The sequence below is a fragment of the Canis lupus genome, chromosome 21 (assembly GCF_048164855.1).
Source record: "Canis lupus baileyi chromosome 21, mCanLup2.hap1, whole genome shotgun sequence".
NCBI lineage: Eukaryota > Metazoa > Chordata > Mammalia > Carnivora > Canidae > Canis > Canis lupus.
The window spans coordinates 38,316,682-38,340,569 of NC_132858.1; the positions used below are offsets into that span (position 1 = coordinate 38,316,682).

Consider the following 23,888-nt stretch of genomic DNA (forward strand, 5'->3'; position numbering starts at 1 on the left):
AGGCTACATCTCAGGAAAGGCCAGATCTCTCTTTGGGCTCAGGCTGAACCCTTTATCGTACCCCTATCTGTTTAAAAAACACTAAATGAAGGCAGTAATGGCACTTTAAGGTGATCTTTATAGCGTTGTGGGGGATTCTGAGACTTTTGTAGGACATTGGAGGATAAACCCATTAGATACTAACATAATGCTGCAAACTTACCAACCCTAAGGAGTCTCCACCAGAAAGACAAGGTTCCTGTTTGTTCCAGAATGCACTGACTGACATATCTTTTCCCCCTTGCCTATCTGTGAGCTCCTTGAAGACAAGGACCATGTTTTGATGGCATTTGTATCTTCCAAGCCTAGCACAGAGCCTGGCATGGTAGATATTTGCTAAATGGAGCTGAAGAGAGTCCTCTTCACCAAGTCAAACTCTCACCTGAACCTCTCAGGAAAAAAAAAAAAAAGGTAATCTGGAGTTTACATTTTCTGAGGCCTCTAGATCCTACAGGCTCTGTAGAGTTTAAATGGTATAGTCCTAGAATCAGAGATGGTGTCCTGGCAGCCCTACAACAAGCTTTCCTCAACCTGGTGTTTTAAAATCGTGGAACACCAACTAATTTCACAGTTTTAAAATTCAGATTTCCATATTCTCTTCAAAATAGATCTACAACATTGGGCTTATCTTTCTCATTGACAACAACTGACCAGAGCCAAAGAGTGGTGCCTTTAAAACTGAGCATGGCCACAGTTCCCAAGACCCCCTTATGCCTGTTACTCATTTAGTCTACTGTCTTTGAGACTCCCATCCCGGAGGATTGGACTGAAAGATAAATATTTTGCACCAAAGGACTCTTTAGCCAGGGCCAGATAATGGTTTTTACAAGCCCTAAGCATATTATCAGGTCCTTTCCCTCATATATAAGTACAAATAAGAGATTACACTATGAAATAAATGTGAAAGTAATAAAGTTCCATTTCTTCCCATGATGCATACTTCAGTACAGTCTTTGAAATATAAAATTCTTATTCTGCTGGAACCCCTCTCCCCCATGGGCTCATGCTTTGTCTCTTTGGGAGTAAACTAGAGCCACATTATGGAAGTATTATCTTCACCAGGGGTAGGAGGGACTGCATGATTGGTCACAGGGAAGGCATGGTCGCAGCTGGCTCAAGAAGGAAGCGTCTGGCTGAAATGCACCTGGCACTGAAGCAGTGAAATTGTTGCCCAAATGGAGCACGTATTACTCAAAATGAAGCTCAGGTGTGTGAGTGCACCCATGGTCACCCCCTGACCTCAGGACAGCTTTGCACCTTGTCAGTTCACACACTCCCAAGTTCCCAACCCTTCTGAACATAGGCTTTGACGCTAGAGTCCTTTCTTTCCTCCACTGGGCAGGCATCCAGTGTCTATGCTAAGCCTCCTCAGATGACATGGATTGTCGGTTATCCTCATTGTGTTTATTTAGATTTATTCTGGTTTATTCTTTCATTGGAATGATTTAAGACACACACAGACTGCAAGTTACAATTTTGGCATCTAAGTCATTAAAGTAAAAGCCTAAATCTTCTTAATGCGAGCAAAGACAGAAAGTAATGCCTTGAAGACCAGAATGTTGCACCTCAGAAAGACCGTGTCAGGAAGAGTGAGTCTACTGTAAAGATTTCCCATAAGCCTTTCCTTCCTGCTTTCCTTCATTGTAAGCCCAGAGATAATATATAAACAAAATGTGCTGGCCTCATTTAATTGCTGATGTGCTGCAAAGGGAGAGGCGCATGAGGTGACTTGGTCCCCAGCCACAGGAGGTCTCATAAATTACATCAAACAGGTTTCTGCCTCCATATATACGAAATGGTACTGACATCTCAGGGCACACATTAAACACGACAACACAGCTTTCGGCAAATAATGAACAGCAGGACTCCAGCTCCAACAAAGCATATGGGCATTTTTCCTGCAAGAGGAAATACTTTTCACAGTTAAATAACAATAGAAATAGAAAGAAATGAAAAATTGCCAGAAAGGACCAAAAATGGGATTTCCAGCTGTGAGCTGAAAAGAGATGGGAAGGCATCAAGGTGGAAAGATTTAGAAAACGCTGTAATGGAGAAAAACTGTTCATAGAAAGAAGAGGTAATGATAGACATACTCCTTGGTCAGGAAATCTGTGCAAACTTGGGGAGAAGTTTCAAAAGGCAAGAGCCTGAAATCGGTTTGCTATACTGTCAACTTGTCTCAGGTTATAATTATTGCAGATCAGACCTACTGGGGTTGGACTTGCATTAGGTAGAGCAGGAAAGAATTAAAATAAATGGAAGGGCTGCACATACGATTGTGGCTTTGTTTTTCTTTTCTTTTGTGTGTGTGTGTGTGTGTGTGTGTGTGTGTGTGTGTGTGTTCTTTCCCCTGGCTTACGAGGGTACCAGCCACTTGAATGTGGATTGCTGTTATTTCGTATCAAATACTCTGTTTTGTTCCATGCCCTCCTAGCCTATAAGATAGAGTTGTGGAGTTGTGATTCTTTTGTTTTTTAGAAAAGTCAGTTGGAAAGATAAGGCCATGGGTCAGTTGTTCCTGGGGTCAGGGAGCAGTCTTTTTTTTTTAGCTGTTTTGCCACAAATCTCTTCCTTCAGGGCCAAAGCAATGAGGACAAGATAAATAACTTCTTCAAGAGCAATGAAAACACTGACGAGTGGGTCTACACAAGGCTGAAGGATCCAGTGAGGCCAGAGGGAGGTGTGTGTGGAGTGAGGCCAGTATTGGTTGGGAAGGTTCAGTGGCCAGGATAGCCTAGGATCAGACCAGAAGGGACGTTTAGCCTATGCGCTTGGGGTGGGATTGGCGAGGAGAAGGGATCCCTCAAAAGACCTGCAAAGTGACCAGGGTGATGCATCAGGAAGCTCAGGCCAGGCACCAGCGGGGGAGTCCTTTGGTGGACTTAGAAGGTGACCAATGAGACCAGAGATCCTGTGGCCATTGAACCAAGTGAGAGTACTCAGGACCTTGCTACTCAGAGTGTGATAGAGCTACAGACCAGGCTCCCCACCTCTCCAGGGAGCTTGTTAAACATTTGGAAACTTAGGTTCCAACTCAGACCTGCAATAGTATCACACTCGGAGGTGATTCCCAATGCTGTGTTATAATAAGCTCGCCAGGTGATTCGCATGTACCCTCAAGTGTTAGAACTACTAGCTTAAAGGATCAGATGTCCTGAGGCCTGTTCTCAATAGTATAAGCAAACATGAGAATGTACATGCATTGAAAAGCCAATATGACTTACAGTGCGAGAAGGAACCATGGGCCATCTAGTCTCTGCAGTGACCATAGCAGACAGGAAATAAACTCATAGAATGTCTGGAACATACAAAGCATATTCGAATTAAAAGGGAAAAGAAGTGTTTGTTTTTCCTAAAAAGAGAAATACATAGAGCTGCTTTGTATCTGCAGTGACCGCACTCAGCTCAATTCAAGCTTGTTTCATAGCTGGGTCAACCTTTGTTTGAAACAAGGTAGAAGATGGATTTATAATATAATTATATATTATATATATATGTACAGGAATTATGCGACACCGTATAATAAATTATATTGAAGTACTGTGTTGAATTTACCACTTGTTTGGAAATAAACACATAAGATTTGATAACATGAACAAAAATTTAAAGAGCAAAGCTTCCAGTTTTAAAAACGTATGTCAGGTAACCTTTAGCCTTTGCTCAAACGTCAACTTCTCAGTGTCACCTGCTCTAACCACCTCTTCCACCACCTCGGCCACATGTCTGACACCCACCCCCGCCACCTTGCTCTCTTTTTTCACCCAGTACGTGCCAGCTAGCATACAACGTACCTTACACACTTACTACACTTAGTGTCTGACCACTAGAATAGAAGTTCTATAAGGGGCAGGGATTTGTATGCATTGTTCACTGATGACTTCCTATCACCTAAAAGTGCCCCTGGGTTCGATAAATATTTGCTGAATAAATGAATTAATTGTACTCATATGGCAGCAACACGGCAGAAAAGCTGATGTTTTCCTGGGATTTTCCCTTTGATGGGTGATACTAAGCTAGTATCACCTAGGAAGAAAGAAGATAACTCTAAGAGCATCTGTCTATCTTTGCTGTCTGCTTATATCAAGGGAGGAATGGGAATTTTCAGTGTGAAATTTTGGAGGATTTTTTTTGGTGGTGTTTTTTTTTTCCTAAGTGAAATTTTGTTGTTAATCTTTTTGAAGAGGACCCAACTGCAGCCATGGCTCTTCTCAGATGTGACCCATATTTTGGTTCACTTTTATCATTTAGAGTCAGTGCTATAGCTTAAAGTCGATAATTAACCAGCCAAGATAGTTCATGAGCCATTTTGTTCTCTCTAACTAGCTATAAAGTCTCACACTAAAGCACATAGGAAATCTAAAGGTTGAAGCATTTTAGAGGACTAACCCAGCTAAGTGTAGCATTTCGGGGGACAGTGGAGAAACATAAGCATTCATTTTAACTGGCTTTTGCACAAAGCACTTAACAAATCTTTGAAGGGCTCCTTAGTGGGTTGAGTCTTTTGAAGAATAGATTGGAACATTTTTAGAAAGAAAACTCATAAATTCTGATTGGCATAACAATAAGAGAAACGGAAAATGTCAGAAGCATGCCCAACTGCCAGCCTCTAGTAAATGGGGTCGGAGCGTTGCAGGGAATGAACCACTCCGTAATCTGAGGCGGGATTGTGAGGTTTTCTTTGTGACGGCAATAACAAATCACTCATCAGAGCACTAATAATCAGTGTAGAAGCAATCTGCCCCTAGCTCACCCCCAGGAACAGGGAGAAAGTAGCTGTAGTGATAGAGAATTTTCATTTCTATGGATAAAGAAAGCTATTCAGTAGACCCAGGCTATGAAGTCCTCAGGTTTTTTCCTGAACTAAGATTCTTCAGACTCTAATTCTGCATATACCTGAGAAGTCCCGGGCATTCACATCTGGTTGTCATGTTGACAGGCCCACACCGAGCAGTGTGACCAAGTAAGAATCAGTCTGCCACATGCGAGCCTGCAGTCACGATGGAGCAATTCTGCAAATTAGCTGGGATCCACAGATCTGGGATTGGAAAGAAATCATTGGCAAAAGAAGAATATCTGTTGTCTGTGTGTTGGAAAAATTGTAGGTTAAACAGTGAAACGAAAATGTTTAGTGCTATTGTTGTTGTTTTTTTTTTCTGAGAAAGAAAAAAAAAAACCTGTTAATGGACACTAACCTGAGTGTTTCCAATGAGAAGTGGGAGGCCGTATGTTAGACCCTTCGTTACAGTCCCTGGTTCAGGGAATTACAGTTCACACATTTCACAGATGTGTACCTCCTCATATCCTGGTGTAAGAGTCACCTAAACAGCAGAAGCATTTCAGGGGACAGGCAAAACTAGCAATGTCCTTTATGCAGAGGACAGTGCTCTAATATTCAAAGGAACAGAGCAAAAATTGGGCAGAGGTTTGGGACGCCTGGGTGGCTCAGGGGTTGAGCATCTGCCTTTGGCTCAGGGTGTGGTCCTGGAGTCCCGGGATCGAATCCCACATCGGGTTCCCTGTATGGACCCTCCTTCTCCCTCTGCCTGTGTCTCTGCCTCTGTGTGTGTGTGTGTGTGTGTGTGTGTGTGTGTGTGTGATGAATAAATAAATAAAATCTAAAAAAAAAAAAAATCAGGAGGAGGTTTGACTGAGACTTTTTTTAAGTCAACTGGCCAGAAAGGTAACTGTGAGTTTTGCTTTGTTTTATTTTCTCCTTACCTCCAGCCTTTCAAAGCAAAGCAAACAAACAAAATTGAATCATTATCAGCTTCATAATCTAGTTTCCCCTGAAACTTTTTGAGCCCTCACTATGTGCCATGAGCAAAGTTAAATGCTTTGCATGCATTATTTCATTTAGTTCTCCCAACAACTCCAGGAAGTAGCTCCCATTACTTCATTTCCCATTTTGCAGATGAAGAAACTGAGGCTCGCAAAGGGTTAAGACTTGCCCCAGGCCACACAAACAAGAAGTGGAGCCAGGATTCAATCTCCCATTCACTATACATGCACAGTGGCCAATAACATCAGATTATTTGGGGTTAAAATTTTCCTTAAGGGTGGTAACTGGTGAGCCAGGAAGCAAGCATCCCCCAGATTCCATGGCCATCAGCAGCGAGTTCAAAATGTTTATTTCTCTTAAAGGAGCTAGCAACCTGGAAGAGTGGGAAAGGCACCCTTCAGCCCCTCATTTTTTCATTTTTCAAATACATGCTCAGGTTTGGAGTAAAACCTTACACCAAGTTGTACATCTATATAAAGAAATCATATCTATATATGATGTTATATATATTATATTTATATATAATTTCTTTATAAAGAAATATATATTTATAAATTTATATATTTATAAAGAAATATATCATATAAATATATAAAGAAATTATATATAAATATCGTTATCTATAATATGTACATAAATAAATCATATTTATATATATAGGGGGAAAAGCTGAAATGTAAACATCCTTTCTTTCTCACTGTCCTCTAGATTTTGATTGGCGCAGTCATTGCCATGGGTTCAGCCGACAGAGACGGCCGCCTACACCCGGGAGACGAGCTTGTCTATGTTGACGGGATTCCAGTGGCTGGCAAGACCCACCGCTATGTCATCGACCTGATGCACCATGCAGCCCGGAACGGGCAGGTCAACCTCACTGTGAGAAGGAAGGTGCTATGTGGAGGTGTGTGGCTCAAGCCAACAGGGAGGTTTGGGGCTCAGGTGGTAAAATGCCTTTATGGGACATGGAAACAAAATTTTAAATCAAGGAAAAAAGACAAGGAAAAAAGCCAACCTAGATATTCCAAATGTAACTCTGATTTTGAAAGTGCAGATTTTCACTCCACTCCAAGCAGATATTTTCAGTGTAGTCATTAAAAATTTCCCACAAAGCTTGGGTCTAATTTCAGATGCATATGCTCTTTGCTCTTTGGTGGATGCTAGCTCTAAGAGGAACATTACGGTAGTGAAAAATACAGCTTTTGAAAATGTTCCTCCTTGTGTTTACAAACCAAGAACCACAGCATTTTGATACCATAATAAGGCAACTAGGCTGGAAAATTGGCCTCCATTGTAGAGCCTGATAAAAGGTAACAATATTACAAAAATATAGCTTGTACATCTTTCTGAGAAAACACAATTCATTTACCTCCAAACTTATGAAACTGGTAAATTAGAAGTAATTATTCCCTTTGCAGCCATTTCCTAGCTTCAGAAAAGAATCCACCAAAGACTTCACTTTTAACAGCCTTCACAGTCATAATAAGATTCAGTTTATCTCTGTCCATCATCATAATGCCCCCCAAAAAAGATTTATATTTTTATAAGTAAGTCTGTTACAAAAATCAGCTGTTTTTCATAATCTAAGCACTCAGTAATGTTGGCAGTAGGATCCCAACAGCCTGTGCTTTGCCCTGCGAATTGCAGGAGGAACAGCACCAGCGACAGTCGGTCACCTTCTGCCCTTGTGGCCACGGGCCTCTTGCTCAGCCCCCCGGCCCTCCTCTACACTAAGGTAAAGAGGGACCTTAGTGGCATGAGCTCCCTCGTGTTACAGCTAAGGAAACAAAGGCCCAGAGGTCTAGTCCAGCAGTCTGCTTGCCCAGGAGTCTGCAGTGGGTCAGTGATAATGCCGAGGCTCTTAGCTCCCCAGCCAGTGCTTGTGGCTTTATTGCCACCTCGGGCCCTCTCCCATCCCACCCCCAGTGAATTCAAAGATGTGAGACCAATTGCTAGCAAATGCCACTCCCTTACATAAATAGTCTTCTGTATGTGTTATTATTATAACACACCCGAATCAAAAAAGATAAGGGGGGGGGGGTCACTGGCTAATCACAGCTGTGAATAACTAGGGAAGATAAAGCTTATTAATCGAACTAAAAATCCTTTTTCTATTCAAGTCTTCTAGAAACTAGACTTTGATCAAGGGCAGTCATTTAAAAGGGCAAGCCAGAAGAATTGTCAGCCCTCACCAGTTCGAGACTGCCATATATCTTGGATCGTATGGAGGTTTTGCTAAGAAGTGCCATTCATCTTCAGAAATTCATGGCATACCACTTGACCCAAAGAAGTAAAACACCTTGAATTATGACTTATCCTTGGGCAAGATGCCAGGAGGAAGACAGTGTTTGCTTGGTTAACATTTAACTGTCTCTCTCCCTAAGAGTGATTTTTAATAAAAAGTTTGCTGTGCTATATGCTCTGTAACCCAAAGATAAATTAAAAAGATACCTGATTTACAAGGAAATATACTGCAAGGTGCAAAGCCAGTGCACCAACATAATTTCATGCTCCCCTTGCCACCAGCTGATTATTGCAAATTAAATTTTGTTCTAATCAATCCAAGCTATTGGAGTGTGTGCCAAATGCTGCAAAAACGTATTCTTGCAATTTGTGGATCATGTGACTTTGGTGAAGATGCTCTTTGCTGCAGTTCTTACCAACTTTACTCATTTAGGCTTTCGAGTGCATCTCAAGTGCATTTAATTTTTGAAAATGTTCGGCTGCAGACTGCTCGTTCACACCAGGAGAGTTTCCAAGTTAATTCAGCTCACTCTTCCTTGAAAGCTTCATCAGTATTGAAAATGATTAAGTTCAGGAAAGGATACTTTGATGGTGAAGTAAATGCCTAGAAGTAGAATGGGACAGATTTTTTAAAGGCATAGCAAGGCAGCTTTTCTTCATAGCTGCTGTTTCTCCAACAGCGAAAAGGAACAGCCACAAATGGATATGATGGTGGAAATGCCTTCTCAAGGGCTGTTAGCATTATTATTACGCTTTCCCAAGCAAAGGCTTGGGAGGTATGAGCTATTTTGTGACGAGATGGTTCAAAGCTGAAGGGACGTGAGCAAGCAGCTTGCAAAGACACAAAAGATGGGTAAGAAGAGGGACAGAGTCGCCGCCTTCCTGCACAAAGGAGCTGTGTCAGGAGCTGGGAAGAAGGGAGGTAGAAGTTAAAGCTTTCACCCTGATGCTTGTACAAATGTCCTGACCCTCCTCAGAAGCCACCGGGCACTGGCTTCCAAGTTAATGCTCAACAGAAAACCACTTCTATTATGAGAGACACCGCCTAGTTAGTTCCATTTGGGCAGAAATTAGCACAAAACCCTGCAAATATTAAAGTATTTTTAAAGTGTACACACTAAAGATAAAGCGGCCAAGTTCTTAAGGAGGCAATGACAAGCTAGATCCTCAAAAAGGAGAAATCTTGGAGTGAAGAAAGGAAAGAAGAAAGGAAACATCCAATAATACATCCAATTTCATTTACCAAATTGTTATAGCCCAGACCTTCCACTTTAAACTAGTTTTGAGAGATGTCTTATCCATGCCACCGGCTCCAATGGTTAGCTGTTTTTTCCCCAAGGATATTAGAAGAGTGGCTTTAATTATTACACTGAAGTATAAATATTTATATGTTGATTAGCTCAGCTTTGAGATGTTCAACCTAATGACACGTTATTTTGAATACACACTATTCATCTGAGGGAAGGGTGCCTGAGGAATTTCCTAATGTGTCAATCTAGAATTGATGTGAAAGAGCATTTTATGACTTAATCAAACACGTTAGAGTCCGTCTTAAAGCTCTCCATCTGTATCTGTTCTCTAACATCTCAGGGAAAGTCTAACTCTTGGCTTAATGCCAAGAAAGAGAAGGTTTTCTTGGCAGCTGGCTGAAACGCTTAGCCATTGTTTAGAGTGCCAGTGGGTTCCCTGGTCCTGGTTACTACGCTTTTTTTTTGGCGATTCTAAACACGTCCCCATCTTCTTTGTCCTTGAGCATGTCACCCATGTAAATAAGTTGTCCGCTTTGATGAGGATAGACCAGGAGTGCACAAACCCACATGCCTGCAGGCAGGCCAGCCCCTGGCTTTGGCAGGGCCACAGCCTGTGGGCTGCTCCCTCCTCCGTCAGGCCCCATGAGGACAGTCCAGCCTGTGCCAGCATACCCCATAGCCTCGGCCATGCTTCAGGACAAGACATTTACCGTGCTGCCATGCTCCTGGGGTACAGCCCAGAAAAGAGGCCCAGGCACACCCTGGAAGCGGGCAAGCTCTGTTTTTGAGAGGGCCCTAGAGTCCTGGTACCCAGCATGTGATCTGGAAGGGAAACTAGGGTTCTGATGGAGCCCGTCCCTTTGGCCCTGCATACTCCTCACTCTACGGGTAAATGAGTAAGACAGGAATTTGCAGGAGGCACTGGGGGGTTGTTGGCACCGTGGTGGCTTGCAAACACAAATCTGGTAAAGGGAGCAGCCGCTGCCCAGCTCTAGCTATTAACTGCCAGATATTTCAAGAGAAACTGGAAATCCGGAATCTCTGGGTGGCGCAGCAGTTTAGCGCCTGCCTTTGGCCCAGGGCGTGATCCTGGAGACCCGGGATCGAATCCCACGTCGGGCTCCCGCTGCATGGAGCCTGCTTCTCCCTCTGCCTGTGTCTCTGCCTCTCTCTCTCTCTCACTGTGTGCCTATCATAAATAAAAAATAAAAAAAAAAGAAACTGGAAATCCCTATTTCTGTAAAATCTCCATTTTGAAAAACATTGGCAATCAATTTTAACAATTATCAAAGTATAGGCTGGCCCTGGACACAAATAATGGGAGAGTCTACAGGTGAGGAGCAGCCCCTGACCAGTGGTTGACCGTTCTCATTGAAACCATCTCACCTGGATGGCATTGCCAACAATGCCCACCTTCCCAAACAGAGACCTCTTCCAGTCAGCTCAGTGATGATTTCCAGGATGACTGGTGAGGACAAAAGAGATGCTCATCCTAAAAATTCATTATTTGGCTTGAGTAGATACTAATTGACTGAATTCTGTACACCCATCTGTGCGAGTGCCAGGAGGATGAGTCAGGGATGCTGGAAGCTAGTGAATTAAAAAAAAAAAATGCATGTCGTATTTAGTCACTTTGTCACATTCACTGTATTCTTCTAAAACAACGCTGTTGGTACCCTCACCAGGAAGGGTTGTTGGCAAGAAGATGGTCTCATTTGGGTCTAGAGCCAGCTGAGTAGAAAAATAACGTGGAATCAATTCTCTCCCTCAAATTCTACCATTGGAAATCTTCTTAGCTCCCTGGTTTTAAATGTGTTCATGTTGTTAAAGATGAAGAATTTTGTTCTAGAGGTTGAAAGAGAAGTCCGAAAGCAATAGAATGGTATTCTCTTAATGTTTTGGACTCTTTCCCTTCTCCAGGGAGCACTCATGTTGATCAGTCTTTCTTCCTCTAGAAACTGTGGCAGAGCCACTCCCAGCCACTTACTGCAAAGACAGATCCTTTCCCTTTGTTGCTGCTTTACTGACAAGCACAGCCCTCAACCCCCTAAAATATGACAGCCGGAAAATGAGATCTCTCTTGTCAATGCCTATGACATTTAGTTACTGATCTGGTCCAATAACTCGGGGAGATTTTCAATTTAATGTTGCAGCTTCATAATTGTTTGTTTTTCTTCTTCCTGACTATCTCTAATCACTTTATTTCCAACTTGCACAAAGACCGATAAAGGACACGTGCTTCACCAAGACAGTAACAGCTTGTCTTCGGATGATATTTTCTCGTGGGTAGGGTACATCTTACAGGCAGTAAATTAAATCCTGGCAGAAAAGAGGGAAAGGCCTTGACCTTGACATTTTGCTCTTTTCTCACCTCAGTATTTCTTACAGACGAAAAGCATCCATTTGTTTTCTTTAATTAAAACCTGATTAATTAAATCTTACAGAAAAATTCAAATTCATCAAATAATAATAAAAAGCAGCCTGGGTCTTATTCATTCTGCTATTACAAACAAAGAAATGAATACGTTTTGGCATTAAGACAATTTTTTAATCTGAGTATATGAATAAATGCAGCTCCAAAAAATCTCTTGTAGTCTGTGTTCTTTCTCCCTGATTTTTGAAATGATTTTGAATTTTGAAATGAAATGACTTTTCATTTCAGAATGGAACTGCAGCTTATCAAGATAAGAACCTTCACTGGAACTTTTGCTAATTTTTTAGTAATTAGTTTTTATAATTATTTGTGACTCTCCATATGAGACACCTACCAGAGCTCAACATAGGAAACCATACCTAGAGACCCCAAAAGGAATAATTAATTGTGATTACTTTCCTTCTTACTGTTTCTCTGTTCCATAAACATCCTCTAAGCACACTAATCAAAGTGTAAGATGGAGATGAAACAGCTCTATTTTTAATAACAGTATTCTAGGGTACCCGCTTCAGTTCTTTTAATCAGAATACCGAAACCTAGGTATTAAATTAAAATGACAAAATTCTTTCTCGGTGACAGATGAACTTTCATTTTTAAAAAGCAGCTTCTCTTGGCTGCCAACTTTCTATCATTTTTCCCTGTAAATAAGCTTGTTTTCTCATGGAAGTATTGGTTTGGTTTATCTGGCTGATAATAGAGTATATTTTGTAATAATACAGAGTATAAATGAGCAGTGCCACTGACACCTCTCTCAGAGATTCAAAACTCATCATCCCTTGGCCTGACATCATTGTTAGATTTGAACCTAGAATGAGTGAATAAAAGAAGGATCCTTTAAGAAAGACATTTCCCATCTACACCAGGTGAATTAACACTTTTGGGCTAACAGAGTATCACAAAATTAAATAAAACTGTGGCTCTTATTAAAATTATGATAGGTCCCTTTACATGGATGTCCTGGGCTGTTAAGTTAGCCCCACTTACCGTACCCCTCCAGCAGCATTGCTCAATGGTGGCCTGGAAACCTCTTTGGGATTCCTACGCCCAGTCTTCCTAAAAACACTTTCTACATGTAGGCGCTGAAGATTCATAGTTTTTGCAAGTTCTTTAATTCCTGTACACAATGTAGTTTAAAATACTGTCCACTGTTTTATAATCTCTTAATAATTACTGTTATGCAACTAAGAAGCTCAATATCTAGGGGCTCCTGGGTGGCTCTGTCAGTTAAGCGTCTGACTCTTGGTTTTGGCTCAGGTTGTGATCCCAGGGTTGTGAGATCAAGCCCCATGTGGGGCTCCCTGCTCAGTGGGAGTCTGCTTCCCCTCTCCCTCTCCCTCTGCCCCTCCCCTGCCTCTCTCAAATGAATGAATAAATTTTTAAGAAAAAAAAAAAGAAGAAGCTCAATATCTAAAGGCATTGTCCCAGGGGGGTTACAGATTTAACAAAAAAGGAAGATAGGAAATAGTAGCAGCACAGCAGAAGCTGATGAGGGGGTTAGCTATGTTTGCTGTGAAGAATGGAATGGGGCTTAGACCTGGGTGCTCCATACCTAGGTAAGTAGCCCTATCTACTCATGGAGATCGGAAGCCAGTCAACCAGTCTTGTAACAATGCCAATGTCTAGAAGTGCACCTAGTACACGCAGGCACTCATCAAGACCCTTGGTGAATAACTGAGTGCCTGCACACAATGTGTATTGCAGGGGAACCCTGCCCAGAGAATGGGAGGAGTCCAGGCTCCGTATCAACCCACCACAGCTCTCCACGCAGTGACTACGCAACCTACGCCAACAGCAACCATGCTGCCACAAGTAGCAATGCCTCTCCTCCTGAAGGCTTTGCCTCGCACAGCCTGCAGACCAGTGATGTGGTCATTCACCGCAAAGAGAACGAAGGCTTCGGCTTTGTCATCATCAGCTCCCTGAACAGACCTGAGTCCGGATCCACTATCAGTAAGTGATGGCTTCCCTTGCCTTTGAATAAGAGATCTTGTGTTCATTTGTTCTGGTGGGAGGGATACTGGACATACAGAGCAGAGGGCTGCTGTAGGCATCTCGTGGAGACAGAAACTCTCAGGCTGTGGCCACGAATAAGACGTTCTTAACCTATGATTAACCAAACATTGCTGAACCTTTGGCTTAGGAAGAATGCAAGATTGCATCTAATGTCCCCCGGACCCCACAACCCTCATAAAAGCTCTGAATTCATATTTGTTTAAGTGGGAAGAAAATAAAACCGAGTGGTGTGAGAGTGTTGGTATGAGGGAAGGAGAGCTCCTTCCGGTTTGATAGGATGAAACCAGATATGCAAAGCATCTGGGGGAAAAGCAGTCCAGGAAGCAGCTCAGCATTCAAGAACTCTGCAGAACTCAGTGTGGCTGTGATAGAATGGACATGAAAGAGCAATGTGAGACCAAGACAGAGGACTAGACAGGAGGCAGGCTGCACAGGGCTTCACACGGCCATGGGGAAAAGTCTGGACTGTAGTCTAAGTCCATGGGAACCATGGGGGTGGGGGTTAAGCAATGGACAGAAACCCCAACTTACATTTTTTAATGAAATCAGGAGAAAAGAGCAAGAATGGAAGCCTCAGACAGAATCAAGAGGTCCTTAAAAGGGCCCTGCAGGTGTAGAGATCCTGGAACCTTCCCCTGGTGTAGTAGCAGTGGGTGGGGCAACGTCCATGACTTCACCTAGGGCTCCTCCAAATCTATGAGTCTGTACAACAGGTAACAGTCAGCAGTTGTATTTCTCTTACAATCAGTCGTCTTGTAGATTCTCAGTCTTCCTTGGTGGTTTTCCTTTGGGCAACGTTATTCCAGAAGTTACCCGGCTACCAGCAGGTAGTAGGACAGAAAAGGCGATAGGAAACTTGCCCATTTTTCACGTTGAAGTGATTTAGCCCAAAATATTATGGATAGAAACATGGAAATAGAGAGCATTGAGACAAAGTTAATTGAGTCATGTGGTCCTAAAATTCTCATAAATTGTGATGGTTTCCAGCACATGGGGTAACGGGGAGTTGTCAAACAGTACTCAAGAAATCAAATCATTGAGGACAAATAAGCACTTTTTATGATACAGTTAATGTTCCCAAAACACCGCCAGGACTGAATGGAAAGAAATGGCCCTGTTTCACTTTACCGTTGAAAATTCAAAAATGAAAACTATAGAGGTGCGAAACCTCAGTGAGTAGGTGCAGAAGCCAAAGTGCATACAACTGAAAGTACAATTTCATTTCTCTTTTCCTGCCCAAAATGAAGAAATCCAATCTTTAAGCAGAGAGTAAAAGCAAGATTATGTCAGAATGATAGATTCACCGGGATTAAAAGGACTTAAGACTGAAGATCTTCATGAATTATATAAACAGCGTTCCAATAATGTAGACTTGGGAAAAAATGTCCACAGAGAGCTTTTGTAGCTATTCCACTCAGGCAGATTGGGGCAGGGTATGTAAAGGACCCAAATAAAAATAAAAAGTATAAAAAGTATGCCACCACAATGAAAGTGCTAACCATGCAGTTAAGGCCTCAGATTTCTTTGAGGTGTGGTGGCATTATTGCTAAGTGCATGGAGAGAAATGAGTGTGTGTGCACACATGCACTTACTACATGGAGAAGCCACAGATGCTTTTTCTATTGCAAATAAAATCCATGCATAGGTAGATTTGGAAAACAACACGTACAAATGCTTACAATTAATGTGAATTTGTCTTCCTACCTTGGTGACATTAGACTGACCTCAAAAGAATAATTGTAGCCATTTTCAAAATGGAATTATTTTACATCACCCTAGAGAGTGGAAATATATTCATGATGCTTCCTGGCTTCTTTTTTCACATATTTATTTCTTTTCAATTTAAGGAGTTTGAAATGCAGGTTGCCCACATGTTCTGTGGGAAGAGCAGTGATTATACTGATGGCCTGTAGCGTTTACAAGATATAATTTGCGGCATGCACCTAAAAGCTTTCTGAACCTGATGCTGTTTCCTACTTAACTTCTCTTATAATTTGGAGCTCTAATTTTAAAGAGAAAGGCTAAGTACCTCATGAATGGTAAAGAGCCATCCTCATGTCACATATCCATCCTCAGAATATTAAGGGTCCTTAATTCTATGAGGCTGGAGAGCATGATAGTATCACGTACTCAGGAGTCACAATCATTCCTGGGGTTTGGGTCATTTTTCTTTTCATGTCTTACCTGAGCCCAAGGACCATGAATGTGGTCATGGTTTTTGTCAAGGCTACCAAGCCTTGGTGTTGGCAGACAGAGCACTCAACTGGCTAAAATCACACTGCCTGGATTCGAAAACGTGCTTCGTCATCTCTTAGGTGGGTAACCTTGAGGAAGTTAAATGACCTCTTTGGGCCTCAGTTTCCTTGACTGTAAAGACAAGATAATGGACCTATGTCGAGGGGTTGCTCTGAGGGTTAAATGAATTAGTAAGTGGAAGTGCTCAGTCCTGTAGCCTGGGTCAGGGGTGAGGGACACACAAGTCCCGCTGAGTGTGCCTTTCTTTGCTGAGGCTTTAGGCTCTAAGTCTTCCCAGAATTCACTAGCCAATAAACTAGAAAACATCATAGGAAACATCCAAGTTCAGGCCCAAAGCAGTGCCTTCTAGAACCTCCTACAAACACTGTGTCTCTATTGACTGTATCAGAGAAGACAGGAGAGATGGGGAGCACAAATGTAAATCTCACCACCCTGAAGGGGGAAAAGAGTTGCTTTCTGTAACTTTCTCAGTCCGGGTGAAAATTTTGCCACACATGCCAGATGTTCCATCAGTTGAGAACATGGGCGGTGGGGTTCCTGGTTTATTTATTACCTGGCATTCAGTCTGGCTCATTTCCAAGCCTCAGATATTTTTTTTCAAAATATTATTTCCCAAAATATTAAGAAGCAATGTCCTTTATGTTTGTTACTGTAATTAAGGAACGCACTGCTTCCATCCAAAACCCATAACCCAGGAGACCAAATACAGCAGCAGCAGGCAAGACTCCGAAGCCTCCATCCGAGGTCCAGGAATATCCTTCCTGATTTAAAGTGGGAATAAGCAAGCTTCCTGAGCATTTTTGTCCCATTGTCCAAAATATTAAGTATTTTCTTCAGACCTTAAAATTGGATTCAGCAGGCGGTGCCTGGGTGGCTCACTCGGCGAAGCATCTAACTCTTCATCTCAGCTCAGGCCACGATCTCAGGGTCCTGGCATCGAGCCCCACGTCAGGCTCTGCCCTCAGCCTGCGAACTGCTCCTCTTTCTTCCTCTGCTTCTCCCACACTCTCTTCCTCCGTCTCTTTCTCGCTCTAAAATAAATAAATAAAATCTTTAAAAAAAAATCAGATCCAAGAGAAAACAAAGTGGTTTGCAGACCAGAGCCTAGGATAAGAGTAATTTGTAACAGGCAATTGAATTTTAAATTCTTAAAAAGATTCTAACAAAGGTTTGTATACGTTCATTGCCATATTAATGAGAAACAGAATATCGGGAACAATGTTAGAAGCTTCTCAAAAACTGGAAATTTGGGGATCCCTGGGTGGCTCAGTAGTCTGGCGCCTGCCTTCGGCCCAGGCATGGTCCTGGGGTCACAGGATCGAGTCCTATGTCGGGCTCCCTGCATGGAGCCTGCTTCTCCCTCTGCCTGTGTCTCTGTCTCTCTCTCTTCTCTCTCTCTCTCTCTCTCATGAGTAAATAGATAAGATCGTAAAAAAAAAAAAACCTGGAAATTTGGTATATTTGGGAAGTTCAAGGCATTTCACGCCTTCAACTAACTCCATTGTCACTGAGGTCTGTGTACACAGAATAGAGAAGACTCAGGTAACTGTCTGACTTCAAGTGGAGCAGATGCTTTCTCTGGAAAGATGGCCCCATGGCCACGCACAGTAGGGTTGACAAGTTGGTCTTTGGGCCTCTCCAGCTCAAGGCTGAACCCTGACATCCAGGTTTTATTGCAGAGCTATACCTGTCCTCCTAGGTGCCTCCTGCTGTGCCCACCCACTGCAAACCCACTTTCCCACCAGAGGTTCCCAGGAAGGGCTTTGGCACAAATGATGAGATAAAAGTAACCCTTAGTCTCCTGCTTTTCTGTAGTTTGTCAGGAAGCTTATGTTGGCATTTACGAAGTAGACACACTTGGGCACTTAGACATCAGTGGGAGAGCAGGGTAGCTTGTGGAAAGGATTGGTGCACTGAGATGCAAGCAGCGAGGCTGAACATGCTCGGGACAGTGGCCACAGCAACAATCTAAGGGTCCCGGCAGAGGCCCCATCTTTTTGGCCCTTCCTGCCTTCATTCCATTGTCTTAACAGTCTGGACTCTGGTTTCTGTGGGTGAATGGTGGAGCCTCAGGAGCTACAGCATCAGGGGCTGAGCCGTTCTGGGGGAAGGTCAGTGTGAAGCGGGCACCAAATATTGGGGTGCATGACAAAGGAAGCAAGGTTAGCAGATGGAGACTGATAATGGGGGGAGGCTTTCATGATAATTATGGGAGCGTGGGGGTGCTCTGACCTGTCCCAAAGTGCTAGGTGATAGGCAGGCTCTGTTGCAGACTAAGTGACTAGTGAGGCCTGGGGCCCTCAGGGAAGCCCCCCTCAGCAGGCCAGAGTCCCCATAATAGAAAAGGGGTGAGCCAGGAGCCCCTCCCCACACATCCCCCTGGCCATTGACCTTAACTTTGTGTATCAGAAGGCTCTGCACACCTTCAAGCCACTCTTACCTTACAGAAGAGAAAAAAATAAAAAGATGCAAGCGCATCACCTGTCAGCACACTGCTGCTCATGAACAATCCTTCAACTCTGGGTTGGTGCTAAGACTCTTTGTTTCCATGTGTGTGCTTTCTGTGACACAGCTTGGAGTCCAGACTTGGTCATTGTTAACTGTCCCTCAGGCCCACTGCAATCTGACATTCTAGAACGAGTTAGTTGTCTTTGGTAAAACGCCCTGATAACTTTACTCAAAGTCTTTGATAATATTCATGGGCTCTGGAGTTTAAAAGCTATTCTAGAAATGCAAAAGCTTAGCTAGCAGGTCTTTAGATGACATTTTAAAGCATAGGTTCCTAAAAAGAGTGAAACCAAAGTGAACAAGCAGTGATGCAGTTTAGGATTTTTCCCTAAAAAACTCTTCCCCCAGACCATGCAGCCACTGAATAGTCATTTGAACTTAGGGAAGGTTCGAATCAAAACCAAAAGCCGTGGTTTCTGTAGTGGTGCCCCGATACAAGGAGATTAACTCATGAAAAGTGCTTTGGGCAACCAGCTAGGGCTTGACTTCAGTTTATCCACCACCAGCTGTGTCCCTCGAACAAGTCAAAGGTCATCCTGTGTGCTTCTTCACCTAAAATACGAGGACAGGTGGTCTTCCCAGCCACCTCCAGCTCTAAATTATATGATGCCATGAGTGAGCATGGAAATGAAGTATGAGGTACATTTCGTCTGTGTCTGCAAAGCCTAGAATAAATTTGAGGCCTGGATCATCTTTGTCATTGGCTCAAGCTGTCATTTTAAACTTGTGTGTAATTTTTGGCAATGTTTTCAAGGTGGCTCCTCTGTCAAGAAATGATCTGAAACAAGCAGTTAAATACATGACACCAGCTCCCCCTTGAAGGCAATTTAAGACAGTGTTTCCCACCCCTTTTCACTCCGCACGGTTGTAAAATGATAACGTTTATCTAAAATACACTAAGATAAAAGGAATGAAGCTGCCGGAGGCCTAAGGACCCCCGCCCCAGCGGGTGCCACCCCACACCTCACTCCACCATCCTCAAGAGGCATTCGCTGTCCTGGCACACCTGTGACCTGGATCACCCCTTCTATCGCCTTATGGTCACAAAGCCCTGCCCTAAATGAAGGCTCTAAATATCAGTAACCGGTAAGCGCCTCATCTTACATCTTATTGGTTTAGGTTGTAGCAGTGGACTTTCTTCAGACCTCCAAGCTGAGGTTTGTTCATTGATCACCTCAAAAGCCCAGGAAATTGGTGCAACTGGTGTCGACGCTGGGATCTCGACCTTCTCTAAATCATTGTAAACTTTGACCAATCAATGCTCCAGGCACAAATGTCACTGCTGGAAAGTTTCTTAAATCCCACCCATGCAGTTGAACATGGGAATTACAAAATGAGTCTCATTCCTCTTTTTCTCATCGGTTTGAAAAAGCAAGTTTCCTTTCAGAGTTCTTAATCAGCGTCTTAACATATAACACTGTGTTCCCTTAATCCTCAAATGAATCCCTGCTTTGGATTCTTTCAATGACATGGTGCTTTCACTCTGAGCTTTATGCTGAGAGCAGCTCACTCAAGAGGCATGATGGTTTCACCCACCCCGTTCATGTGAGTGCTTCTGTAACAGAAGAAATACAGGGCAGGTGTGGGACATCATATAAAATGCCAGTTTTCCTCCAAGGATTGGGCTTCTAAATATAACTCATGGGCTGTAAGCAAATGTCTTCATAATCTTGTAGAAAATCTACATATACAAAAAAAGAAAAGTTTGTGCTCAAAAAAGAAAAGTTTGTGCTCATAGTCTGCACTAATGTACATGTGCTTTACGTCAAATCCATCTTATCACATTTATTAGTGTGATTTACTTATGCTTGCAGGAGGTAGCCAGGGGCTAGGGTATGAGTGGGGTGCAGGTGCTAATAATGTGAAGTACATCAACAAATATGCCACTTGCTGTGGACAGTCCAGTCTCCCTGTAACAAGTCCTTGATCATAACACTCACGATGGAAATGTCTACAGAGTAGGGGCGCCTGGGTGGTTCAGTGAGTGAAGCATCTGACTTCAGCTCAGGTCATGATCTCAGGGTCCTGGGATGGAGCCCCGCTGAGCGGGGAGTCTGCTTCTCCCTCTCCCTCTCTCTCTCCCTCTCCCTCTCCCTCTCCCTCTCCCTCTCCCTCTGCTTATGCATGTTCCCTCTCTCTCTCTCTCTCAAATAAATAAATAAAATCTTAGAAATATCTACAGGGTAAAGTTCAAGCACACTGCTCTTACATCCAAGACCCTAGGTTAGTGGACGCAGCCACTTTTTACCAACAGCTCCTTGCAATTCTAGTCCATCAAAGCCAAGTTAGTTACTTACCCCTGAAAGACAACTTCTGCTTTCCTGTCCCGGTGCCCACATTTTACCTGCTGCCACTTGGAATGCCTCCCCTTCTTCAGTTATAAATTTTATCGAGATCTCCCCCAGATGCCAGGCTAAGAATCTTACATTGTGTTTAAATTTCACAGTAACCCTCTGAGGTAGACAATTGCCCCAATAGCAAACATCGCTCACAAGCAGCTCAAAAAGCTCTGAATCTCTTACCAAGACGGTTCCTGACCCCTCACCTTTCTCCCTGAAGTGTTTTCTCTTATTCTCACATGGAATTCTTGTCTGTAAGCTCGTTAACTGTTGAGTGATTCTTGACTTTCCTTCTATTCTTATATCTGTGATTATTCTCTATTATTATCATTTTACTTTTCCTGTGTTCATGGTTTGCTTCCCCTAAACAAATGATAAGTTCCTTAAGGGCAAGAGATAATGGCATTTCTTTGAATCTCTCACAGTTCCTGGTAGCCTAAGGTTCAAGGATTTGTCCCATAATTTATTTTGGAGAGATTGGATTGGGTCCTCCTGTAATGATCCAGCACTGTCCTCATGGTAATAAAAATGTGAATGTGCTCTGCTCTAACTTTCCCTGCGCCTAAACCTAGCTGTCCAGTCCCTCCAAGGCAGCAGGACATCTCTGAGAATTGGCAAAACAGCAGAGGATCACTTAGGGGGAGGAACTGTGTGCAAGTGGTCCTTGCCCAACATGAGAAATTACATTATGATAAAGTGGAACTAGAATGTTCCAGAATACAGATTTCCCATCAGTGGTTCTCAGCCTGAGTGAAGGATTCAAAGCCAGATCAGGGCCTGGTGAAGTCTTAGATGCGAGAGCCCTCTGAGAAATCCGGCTCAGGGGAGCCATCTCTGTGTCTCAGGGTAGCCCCTCTAGTCTCAAGCACCTGGGTTGCAAAGCCCTTGTCATCTGAAAGACCAGGCTGTGGCCTCAGTATGCTTTCTGATTTACCTCATCCTGGCACTGGCTGTTCCTGGAATCGCCATCCATCTGTGTGAACACCACCTCAGTGATAATTATATTGTCCTAAACAGGAAGGTTTGGACGGCATCCCAAGCTCCTTGGAAAAAAGTACCCCTTCAAATTAGTTATTCACTTCACAGTCCTCATTAACAAAGCAACCCATTTCAGTTCCAACTGAACAACTTCTCAATCACATGACTTCTTTATAGGATCGTACCCAGCTAAAACCGGGATGAATGGGACCTATTGATTAAATTCCGTTTTCTCAATCCTGAGCATGGCTAGTTTTGATCCCAAGTTAAAACCTGGCTGCCGAGGTCCTCCAAGGAAGCCGACCAGCAAATACAAAAAGATTTCACATCAAATTCTGAGTACTCTGGTATCTCAACATTGAAGCCTCTGTTAACTGAAATGGAAAGACGATTTCAAAGATTTCACTCTCTTAGCACTAACAAATTTAAAGATTATTTAATTGTGAGAGTAGGTCCACAGAGAAATACCATCATTCTTATTTATTTTCAAAGAGAGGAGCAATGTAACTTATCAAAAATTCTGTGAGGGCTCACAATGCATTTTTTAAAATTCTAGACCATTTTTCTTATCGTTTGAATGGAGCTCATAAATCATCAAGTTTTCCCCACTAGGGAATCATTTTTCAAGAGTTTTTATTATTGTGTCCAAAGACTCTCCAGGCAGCAGCAGAAGGTGAATGTGTGGATATCTCCTTACCTTCAGCTACTTGGTTGTCCTAAAGGCTGGCAAATGAGTGATCAGGAGCTATTTCTTCTGGGCTTATATCATGATGCTCCTCGTTATTCACTAACTAGGAAAGAGAGATTGTAACTACAAAAAGAACCCAGACTTCATGTACAAGATCACCCTCCACCAGTGCAAAATGTCCATCACTCCCCATGGGGTTCAAATGAATTTCAAGCCTGCAGGTCACTTTTGCAGAAGCACATTCTCTTTATAACTTATTCAAGGTCCCATTGAATTAAATTCTCTGTATTTCTATTTTTCTTCTTTTTTGCCAACAATCAACCACTTGAGAAAAGCTGGTTCCACATATGCAATCGTTTTAAAAGCGTGTTGTTAAGTGAACACAGTATCGTCATTTATCACCATTTTTCAGCTATGTTGAAGGAGTGTTGTAAAGGGATAGATTTCCCCCGCAGACTGGGATGAATAGCATTTCTTTTTGAACTCCAGCCGTCACCAAGGACTTAGGGAGTACGTGTACCCAAACTACTTTCTGTCACACCAAATCCTGGTAAAAACTCTCTTTATTCATGCATTTTGACCACCAATAATTTTGTTCGGTAAGCTGGATTTGTTCCCAACTGAACTATTGCCAATATTTGCTTAGAAATACTTCTAGAGATTCATCAGTCTCTTCTGGGTGACGATCACCAGGCATTCCTAAGGTGCACAGTGCTAAGGAAAATTACCCCAAACAGTAGGACCTGCTATTGGCATTTTCATTTGCAAGCCTGATCTCTTCCAGATCTTATTTCTGTAGGGTTTGCTTCACAAACATGCCCAGATGTTGGGCAACCGATGAACCCATCTGCTTTCAAGGGTGAAACCAAAACCGTCTGTTCAGAGGCTGTTCATCATAAAGATGTATATTTATGGATTTGTCACGAGAGGAGGGTCTTTCAGGAAGCAAGGAAGAGCACATCATTTAAAAGATGGGCCCTTATGTTCTCTGACATGGAGCAATTGAGAAAACATGAGGTAGAAGGATATTCCAACTTAGAAATCTTCATCCAAATGTGTTAGAGACTTGCTAGATGAACAGCAAAGTGAAAAACAGCTCATATTCCTCTAGGTACTCGATGAAATTAAAATACAATAAAACCTGGTTGCCAAGCAATTTAGCTCATTCAGGCTTTTATAACAATACCATACGCCGGTGGCTTATAAACAACAGAAGTTTATTTCTCATAGTTCTGGAGGCGGGAATTTCAATATCCAAGTGCTGGCAAATCTAGTGTCTATGAAGACCAGCTTCCTGGTTCATAAACAAACATTTCCCAGTGACCTCACATGGCAGGCTCTGGGGGCAGGGAGGTCTCTGGGA

The 23,888-nt window shown here is 42.8% G+C and overlaps 1 protein-coding gene across 12 annotated transcripts in view; it reads left to right on the plus strand.

Annotated features, from left to right (window-relative positions):
• The window catches only part of MAGI2 (membrane associated guanylate kinase, WW and PDZ domain containing 2), a 1,329,894-nt gene that overhangs the window by 1,169,940 nt on the left and 136,066 nt on the right, over positions 1-23,888 (plus strand). For all 12 annotated transcript variants that reach the window (XM_072791399.1, XM_072791396.1, XM_072791402.1 and 9 more), the window contains 2 exons: positions 6,527-6,719; positions 13,445-13,693. In XM_072791399.1, coding sequence (XP_072647500.1) covers positions 6,527-6,719; positions 13,445-13,693 — 442 coding nt within the window. The remainder of the gene's footprint in view (positions 1-6,526; positions 6,720-13,444; positions 13,694-23,888) is intronic.